We start from the raw sequence: 10,235 nt of genomic DNA, 5'->3' as shown, positions 1-10,235 counted from the left end.
GGTGAAGAAAGCGATACTGCATAGTGCATGGTGGAAAATGCACCCAGGAAGGTGTCCTCACGAGAGAGAGAGAGAGAGAGAGAGAGAGAGAGAGAGAGAGAGAGAGAGAGAGAGAGAGAGAGAGAATGAGAGAGAATGAGAGAGAGAGAATGAGCGGGACTGCAGTGTGACAATGAGAAAGCGGGCTACAGATCTCAAGGCACAATGGACATGATGCACCTTGTAAGGCGTCCTTTCCCAACTGGCTTGCTCTTTGGAAAAAATTTTGAAGATTGGAGGTCAAACCCTACAGGGGACCATCACAAAGGCCAAAATGTGGAGACTCCTTTCAGTTGCCTCTTAAGACAGGCAGGAATACCTCGGGCCTATTCTTAAACCCCCCCCCAAAGGGCTATAATGATCCTACGTTTCCTCTTTTTATGTATTTGTCATTTGAATGCAACTGGCTGACCAAACTCAGTTATGATATTGTGAAATGCTCATGTAATTGTGGCGTGAAAAGTAGAAGCAAATAAAATATATTTCATCATGATTATTTTCAATAACAGCAATATCCATAGTCTATTTTCCTTCAAAATCCATCATAACTGCAGTAACAGTCATTTCTTCATGCTGATTGGTTTCAGACAATAATGTCCATTATCAAATTATGGTCCAAGACTTAAGTAGCTTGAAAACTTGTGAGATTGTCCACCACAAATCAATGCAGAGAAATGACTATTGTTGCAACTGTGACTGATATTTAACTGGATCTCTCAACATCTAGCATCAGTTTATCAGAATAAACTTGACACACCTTTAACTAATCAAAGGCTGTTGCAATGCATTTACTGCCAATTCTCAACATGATCTGTTTCCTACAATGTAATTAAGATGTAATTAGTCATTTGTCATTATGCACAATTTTAGCAAAGTAATTATGAATATTAGAATAAATAGCAATTGTGAGAAATAAAAGATATATAAAAGTACAACACATTTACTGGATAGAATACCAACACAAAACTTTGCACATGAACTGTAAATAACACCATTATGACAAATGATAGATGTAACATTTTTCCATGTAACTAAAAGATTAAATGAAACCATAAAATAGTTAACATAATGACTGACTGTATGTTTAAAACCAAATTACACACTGATTTATTAATTAAATCTCTCTCTTGACGTCTCAATGTTTTTTTTAGTATTTCTTTTTGTTGTTCCGGCAGCACAGAGAATTTGTCTTCACTCACTGAAACAGCACTTGGAAGCAGGGATGCAACTTGTTCAACTGTAAGATCCTGAGGAATATTTTGGTATGGACATTAATTGTGTATCAAACAACCAAAATAATGACAGTGAAAGAGAAATGAGTTACCTTAATCACATTCAGAGGTAAGCATTGCACAGCACGAGGAGTCAAGCCGCAGAGGGGATGGTTACCCCGAGTTCCTTTCAGCGATTTCCAATGTCTGGTATTCAATCCTTAGAAAACAATTGTTTTTAAAGGCATTGGATTTAATTGAATAAAAAAAACTGTTTCCATGTTAACAACAACAACAACAACAACCACAACCTTACCTGCCATTATAACCCCTAAAGCAGAAATGTCTTCTGAACTCCATGTGCTTGGATCTCCATAATTTCTTACAGCTATTGCTGCAAGATCCTGCAAGCACATCATTGGACACCCCTTTATGTTTCTCAATACAGGTAAAAGTTTAGCAAAGGCTCTGTTCTTACTAAGTAAGTCTGTGATAGTGGGCATTGGTAAACCACAAATAATGTTTCCCAAAGCTCCAACTGCTTCTGTTGGTAAGGTCTTATTCAGATTGTCAATTAACCACTTGGTTGCTAAAATTCTGATCTGTGAAGTTGGATTCACAAGTTAAAAGTGAATCAGTTCATGATTAAGCAGCTAATGTAAAAGAAAAGTTTAATGTTTACTAACCAATTTTGGATCTTCTATTTCTTCACCTAATGCTGCTATTGTTTCCATGTAGAATCTCTTGTTATTTAATTTCACTTCATTTATATCATTCATTCCCATTACTTTCACTAGGTGGCCAAGATCCAGTAAATTTGTCAGGAGAAAGGCCTGTTAAAAAATACAAGTGAGGATAACAAATTTTTTAGTGTTATAGTTGTGAAACTAGTTTGTTTTTATTTTTGTATGTACTTACGGTAATTAACGTCTCTATCTTATAGCAATAAAGAACAAAATTTGATAATCTGATCTCTCTGTACATCAGGCACAACATGCTAGGTACACAATTCATTTAGATGGGAAGGGGGATTAGATTTAGATTAGATTAAAGTATGCAAGACTCTTGCAAATAAACAAAGTGGAGAATTTTGAAATAAAATCTCAGAGATGCACTGGCAAGGGCTTCTAGAGATGGAAAATGTTGAAGTACACATTTCAATGAGTATTAGATGTCTCAGCTGCTTGACAAGTAGTGTATTAATTGACTGACTGGAGGAAATATATCGACCGAACTGAAGTCATTGATTCCTCCCCACAAAAACATTCAAGAGAAAAGTATTACTTTAAGGAGAGGGTGGGTGTATAATTCTCTTATGGTTTTTTCAGAGACATAGAAACAAGGTAAAGTAAGTGAAGGTGAAAGAGCCATAAAATAATAATAAAACACCTTTAAGTAAGAGGCCTGATCATTGAAAACAGCCAGAGACCCCATGTTTAACTTTGTTGTGGGATTCTCACCTTCCACATCCAAGTGGTCTGCTTCTACTTTTATAAGCACTTTTGGTTGCAAATATACTCAAGTGGGAAGAGGTGCTTGTTCAGAGCTTATTTCACAGCTATCGAATATTTGCTGCCAGGTTTTGTATAATATGCACTTTTATTATTTTGCAATGAGAATTCTATATGAAGCAGGGTTTCATTAATCTCTACCAAGTGCCTTGTATCAACACTTGTCAATATGGCATTAGGTTACCAAAAAGTTTGGGTTAGTCTTTTTGTCACGTGCTTCTACTTGGAACCCTGTACATTTACATTCCTCTATTCCTTTAAAATTAAACTACTACTTCAAAGCACTGTGGTTATTTGCATGCTGTCACTAAGGGAGCAATGGCATTTTATTTAATTGAAATATGATTCAAACATACTTTAATTTTAATGCAATATTTTATTTTTCAGATGGATGGATGGGTGGTGCATGATGATTTATTCACCCAGAGCCCCAGAAACGTGAATTTATATTTACAGTTTATACTCACTGGTGGCAATTTCACACCAATAATCATAAGAGAGTGGGGACTTCTTTCCATATTTACACATGTAAGAAATATGTCACAAACAGGTACAAGGAACAGGATATAATTGAAAACACTTCTTCCATTAGTTATTCAACATTTATACTGTAACAACAGTTGCTTTGGGAAAAAACTGCAATACACAGTACAAATATTTTTTCACATTTTATTACATGATAAACTACTGACTAAATCTGTACATTCTTCTTTTAACTGTCAAATAACATGAGGCCAAATGAGTGAAAGCTACCATTCATGGAATCAGCTCATATATGATTCTGATAAATGGAGTTAAAAAAGGCTGGAAATGAACGGAAGTACAAAAGCAGGAACAGTGTGTGAATTTAAGCAGTATTTCAGTGCTGCACACTGAAATACTATGAGAAACAATCTTAGAATAAAAAGGAGTGTATTGTGAGGGAACACGTTTCTCCATTACAGAGAGAGATACTGCAGTTACTAATGTAAATGTGCATGCATTCATGCAGGTCTGAAACTAATGTTCTCTGAAATCTCTTATTAATATCTCTTACTAATAGATTAATACCTTGCCAAGCGTGTTCCACACAACCTTTTGTGCCCTTTGTCCAAGGTCTAGAGCACCAAAAATGTCAAGACATTCTTCAGTTTCATCATTAACCATATTTTCTATATCTTCCTCCTTTAGGCCAAGGTAAGCACCAATTCCACTTGCTTTTATAGCATCACATGTAAGCTGAAATATTTTACAAATCTCAGCACATTTCCATTATACTTTTAACTATAGTTTAAACACCACATTAAGATTTTCCCAGCATATTTCTTGCAAATTTTTGGGTGTGCAGCCAGATACCACTGAGATTCTGCCACAATATTAATTTTGAGTAACATTGGTGCCCCAACCTATTCTACTGCAAAACATCTGGACCTGCTACTCAAGCTGTATGTGGGTAAGTGTTGTTAACACATGCCTAATTCTGTGGTTTTTTGTCAATTGCTTGAAAACAGTTAAACTTAACAGCTCTGATTTACTTGTTAGCTTTGATGTAGTCTCACTTTTTACCTAAGTGTATTTAATGGACTCTTTACATCTTACTGGTAACTTCTTCAGTGGTGACCTGATGGCCTTGTTTGAACTTACCCTCTCATCAGCTTACTTCTTATTAAATATCAAATTCTTTGAACCAACAGATGGCTTTGCCATGGGGAACCCTTTGTCCCCTGTGGTAGCTAATCTTTTTTGTGGAGGACTTAGGAGAAAGCACTTTAGTCCGCTGTTTTAAAACCAATGGTTTTCTAGCATTATGTAAGATGATATTTTTGTTGCATGCCTTCATGGCAGACAAGAACTGGAGAAATTCCTTTCTCACATAAACTCACTACGTGAGAATATCAAGTTTATGATGGAGAATGAGAAATATGGGACTTTATGCTTTCTAGATGTGCTAGCATGCCATAAGAATGAAGGGTCACTGGGACATTTTGTACACAGAAAACCGATGCACACAGATCTGTATCTCCAGCTGTCACCATTCTGCACAACCCGCCAGTGTTCTCCATATCTTAATACATTGGGTGTACATAATACCAGACAGTGAAAACCTCCACGAAGAATTACAATACTTGGAGAACTTTTTTTTTTTAAAGAGAATGTCTGCACTTCATGCCAAATATGTAAGGCCAAGCACAGCTGTATTAAGAAGAAGCAACACACTGAGGACACTTATGACTATAAATCAACTGCGTTCCTTTCATACGCTGGGAATGTGTCTTCTAAAATATGCAGATTGCTTAGGAAAAATAAAATCAAGGTTATCTTCTGTCCACCACTGAAGATTTGTCCCTGGTTGGCTTCATTAAAGACAACTTACAACTGGAAAAAAAGATGCTTACAATAAACCCTGTGAGTGTGGTGCTGCTTATACAGGCCAGATCACCAGATGACAAACTGTCCAGGAGTATTGTACAGAACACTAAAGATACACCTGTCTTCAACAACCATTAAAAATCAGTGGTAGCAGAACGCTATTTCCATGGGACACTCAATGGAATACAATAGAACAATAATTTTAGCTCGTTTCCACTTTTTTGGGATTCATTAATCAAAGAATCTGTGGAAATGCATCTTGCTGATAATCTTATAAATCTTGACAGCTTTCAACTGGATAAAAATTAAAATCCTATAATTAAAATTGTCATAGCATAATTGATGGGGTCATTCAGTACTCAATGATTAATTCATCTCACTTTAACCACTGATGACAGCAGACCCACCTCTGCTGTCCTGCACAGTCATCACCTGATGCATGCACCTAAAGACACCAGCACATTTTGCATGAGAGAGATTCAGTGCAAATACTGTGAATGCACCTAGGCTCTTCATTAGTAGTCTACTCACCTGAAGATGGCCGGACATATCTGGGCTGAAAGATCATGGCAGAATGTCAACGGGATCTGGCTGCATGCCCAAAAATTATTAGAAGAGCGCGTTAAACACCTTACACAAATAAGTGCCTTGATCACTTAAAGCCCATACCCTAATTTCTCACTTTTTCCAGAGAGTACCAAGAGCACAAAGTGTCATAGTGTAAGTAAATTTTACTGCCGCCAACTTAAATTTCGTGGAAAGACCACAAAGATAAGAGAGATTGGGGTTCATACAGAGGCGTATAGGCAGTCACTTTTCCCTCGTTCTGTTTGGGAGTGGAACAGGGAGAGAAGATGCTATTTGTGGTATGAGGTACCCTCCGCCATGCACCGTATGGTGGATTGTGGAGTATGTATGTAGATGTAGATGAAGAGTAATTTGGAAAACAGGACATTCCTCATAAGAACTGTCTTAATATCATGCTGTGAATTTTCACATATCTTTCGTAAGTGGTGGAATTCCGTGACATCCAAGTGCATTTGTACAATTTGCTTAAGATGGCAACAACATGGAAAGGAAAGATTGCTACTCACCACACAGGAGGCATTGGGTCACAGAGAGGTACAATAAAAAAGAATCCCAGGAACACTTCAGGTTCCAGATAAAGTCCTCCTGCCCACACATGCTGAAGCCCGAATTTGGCTGTATCTGACAATAGCAGCAATCTAAGTGGGGTGGGTCGTGGGGGTAAGGAAGTGCATGGGATAGGAAAGGGGAGACTTATCCTGCCCCAACACATCGATGCATGTTCCCACAGGAAGAACTAACATCTTTTTCCTCCTCCTCCCTACTATCCCTCTCTCTACACACCTAAAGAACTTTCCTACTCCAACTACCCACCCCCATTAGATTACTTCAAAAGAGCCTATCAAAAGCTGAAGTATTTCTAACATTTTTTCCATTGTACCTGTCTATGACTCAATGCCACCTCCATAATTTGACATCCCCATTTCAGCAAGTATGAACAGGGGAAAGATTTTGTTAAGGTTTTGGATATTTTTGTAGTATTAGCTGTAATTGAATTTCTGGTCAATGCCTTGATAGTTGTGATATTTGTTGGGGTTATAGGAGAAAAATGGTGTGGAAGATCTGTTTAAGAAGAAAGCTTAGGAATTGATGTCTCACTGATGAATAAGTCAATAGTGACCAAGCAACTCAGATGACAAGGAAGGTGAATGAAACTGGAAGGAACCATCCTGCAATTTGCCAGAAGTTGTTTAAGGAAACCACAGAAACTCTGGATCTGTACAATAAATTTTCACCACTGATCAGCCCAGGATCAGTTTATGGGCTAGCTGGGCAAATAGCTAATTGATCATCAACATCCAGTCAAGGTTTTCAGTAAATGGACATCTGCTGTCTCTCTCCACAGATGTTATGTCTCTTTTGACATAGAATGGTTGTCAGCTGTAAAATGGAGGAATTGCTGGTGGTTGTGAGTGATGTGTAGAAGTTTTCACAATGCCATTAAAGAAGTGGCAACCAAGCCAAGGAAGGCACCTCATGGAGGGCTATATGAATGACATACTGGAGTATGTTTTCATATTCTGGGCAAAATGAGTAGAAATTTTTGTATCTTAGAATCTAGATAAACATGCCAACCATTAATTGTTAAGACAAAGTGTTTAAATTAATAGCTAACCCATAAATATGTTGACATAAGAATACGTATCCATGTACCAAGGGAAATGGATAGGTTGAAGTTAGATATAGTGGGAATTAGTGAAGTTCGGTGGCAGGAGGAACAAGACTTCTGGTCAGGTGACTACAGGGTTATAAACACAAAATCAAATAGGGGTAATGCAGGAGTAGGTTTAATAATGAATAGGAAAATAGGAATGCGGGTAAGCTACAACAAACAGCATAGTGAACGCATTATTGTGGCCAAGATAGATACGAAGCCCACGCCTACTACAGTAGTACAAGTTTATATGCCAACTAGCTCTGCAGATGACGAAGAAATTGAAGAAATGTATGATGAAATAAAAGAAATTATTCAGATTGTGAAGGGAGACGAAAACTTAATAGTCATGGGTGACTGGAATTCGAGTGTAGGAAAAGGGAGAGAAGGAAACATAGGTGAATATGGATAGGGGGACAGAAATGAAAGAGGAAGCCGCCTGGTCGAATTTTGCACAGAGCACAACATAATCATAACTAACACTTGGTTTAAGAATCATGAAAGAAGGTTGTATACATGGAAGAATCCTGGAGATACTAGAAGGTATCAGATTGATTATATAATGGTAAGACAGAGATTTAGGAACCAGGTTTTAAATTGTAAGACATTTCCAGGGGCAGATGTGGACTCTGACCACAATCTATTGGTTATGACCTGTAGATTAAAACTGAAGAAACTGCAAAACGGTGGGAATTTAAGGAGATGGGACCTGGATAAACTAAAAGAACCAGAGGTTGTACAGAGATTCAGGGAGAGCATAAGGGAGCAATTGACAGGAATGGGGGAAATAAATACAGTAGAAGAAGAATGGGTAGCTTTGAGGGATGAAGTAGTGAAGGCAGCAGAGGATCAAGTAGGTAAAGAGACGAGGGCTAGTAGAAATCCTTGGGTAACAGAAGAAATATTGAATTTAATTGATGAAAGGAGAAAATATAAAAATGCAGTAAGTGAAACAGGCAAAAAGGAATACAAACGTCTCAAAAATGAGATTGACAGGAAGTGCAAAATGGCTAAGCAGGGATGGCTAGAGGACAAATGTAAGGATGTAGAGGCCTATCTCACTAGGGGTAAGATAGATACCGCCTACAGGAAAATTAAAGAGACCTTTGGAGATAAGAGAACGACTTGTATGAATATCAAGAGCTCAGATGGAAACCCAGTTCTAAGCAAAGAAGGGAAAGCAGAAAGGTGGAAGGAGTATATAGAGGGTCTATACAAGGGCGATGTACTTGAGGACAATATTATGGAAATGGAAGAGGATGTAGATGAAGATGAAATGGGAGATATGATACTGCGTGAAGAGTTTGACAGAGCACTGAAAGACCTGAGTCGAAACAAGGCCCCCGGAGTAGACAATATTCCATTGGAACTACTGACGGCCGTGGGAGAGCCAGTCCTGACAAAACTCTACCATCTGGTGAGCAAGATGTATGAAACAGGCGAAATACCCTCAGACTTCAAGAAGAATATAATAATTCCAATCCCAAAGAAAGCAGGTGTTGACAGATGTGAAAATTACCGAACTATCAGCTTAATAAGTCACATCTGCAAAATACTAACGCAAATTCTTTACAGACGAATGGAAAAACTAGTAGAAGCCAACCTCGGGGAAGATCAGTTTGGATTCCGTAAAAACACTGGAACACGTGAGGCAATACTGACCTTACGACTTATCTTAGAAGAAAGATTAAGGAAAGGCAAACCTACGTTTCTAGCATTTGTAGACTTAGAGAAAGCTTTTGACAATGTTGACTGGAATACTCTCTTTCAAATTCTAAAGGTGGTAGGGGTAAAATACAGAGAGCGAAAGGCTATTTACAATTTGTACAGAAGCCAGATGGCAGTTGTAAGAGTCGAGGGACATGAAAGGGAGGCAGTGGTTGGGAAGGGAGTAAGACAGGGTTGTAGCCTCTCCCCGGTGTTGTTCAATCTGTATATTGAGCAAGCAGTAAAGGAAACAAAAGAAAAATTCGGAGTAGATATTAAAATTCATGGAGAAGAAATAAAAACTTTGAGGTTCGCCGATGACATTGTAATTCTGTCAGAGACAGCAAAGGACTTGGAAGAGCAGTTGAATGGAATGGACAGTGTCTTGAAAGGAGGATATAAGATGAACATCAACAAAAGCAAAACAAGGATAATGGAATGTAGTCTAATTAAGTTGGGTGATGCTGAGGGAATTAGATTAGGAAATGAGGCACTTAAAGTAGTAAAGGAGTTTTGCTATTTGGGGAGCAAAATAACTGATGATGGTCGAAGTAGAGAGGATATAAAATGTAGGCTGGCAATGGCAAGGAAAGCGTTTCTGAAGAAGAGAAATTTGTTAACATCCAGTATTGATTTAAGTGTCAGGAAGTCATTTCTGAAAGTATTCGTATGGAGTGTAGCGATGTATGGAAGTGAAACATGGACGATAAATAGTTTGGACAAGAAGAGAATAGAAGCTTTCGAAATGTGGTGCTACAGAAGAATGCTGAAGATTAGATGGGTAGATCACATAACTAATGAGGAAGTATTGAATAGGATTGGGGAGAAGAGAAGTTTGTGGCACAACTTGACTAGAAGAAGGGATCGGTTGGTGGGACATGTTCCGAGGCATCAACGGATCACCAATTTAGTATTGGAGGGCAGCGTGGAGGGTAAAAATCGTAGAGGGAGACCAAGAGATGAATACACTAAGCAGATTCAGAAGGATGTAGGTTGCAGTAGGTACTGGGAGATGAAAAAGCTTGCACAGGATAGAGTAGCATGGAGAGCTGCATCAAACCAGTCTCAGGACTGAAGACCACAACAACAACAACAAATCCATGTACCAATGATGTTCATGGTTTTGTTTGTGGATTTGTGTTCTGATGGAGAATTAATTGTCAATCAGAATGAGCA

The 10,235-nt window shown here is 38.2% G+C and overlaps 1 protein-coding gene across 1 annotated transcript in view; it reads right to left on the bottom strand.

Annotated features, from left to right (window-relative positions):
* Positions 1–802: 802 nt before the first annotated feature.
* The window catches only part of LOC126458290 (uncharacterized), a 148,663-nt gene continuing 139,230 nt past the window's right edge, over positions 803–10,235 (bottom strand). The window contains exons 11-16 of the mRNA XM_050095261.1: positions 3,812–3,979; positions 1,937–2,083; positions 1,567–1,852; positions 1,364–1,470; positions 1,117–1,286; positions 803–857 (exon numbers count right to left, since the gene is read on the bottom strand). Of these exons, the coding sequence (XP_049951218.1) occupies positions 803–857; positions 1,117–1,286; positions 1,364–1,470; positions 1,567–1,852; positions 1,937–2,083; positions 3,812–3,979 (933 nt within the window). The remainder of the gene's footprint in view (positions 858–1,116; positions 1,287–1,363; positions 1,471–1,566; positions 1,853–1,936; positions 2,084–3,811; positions 3,980–10,235) is intronic.

This window comes from Schistocerca serialis, chromosome 1 (assembly GCF_023864345.2).
Source record: "Schistocerca serialis cubense isolate TAMUIC-IGC-003099 chromosome 1, iqSchSeri2.2, whole genome shotgun sequence".
Classification (NCBI taxonomy): domain Eukaryota; kingdom Metazoa; phylum Arthropoda; class Insecta; order Orthoptera; family Acrididae; genus Schistocerca; species Schistocerca serialis.
This window is presented reverse-complemented; position numbering and strand designations above follow the sequence as displayed.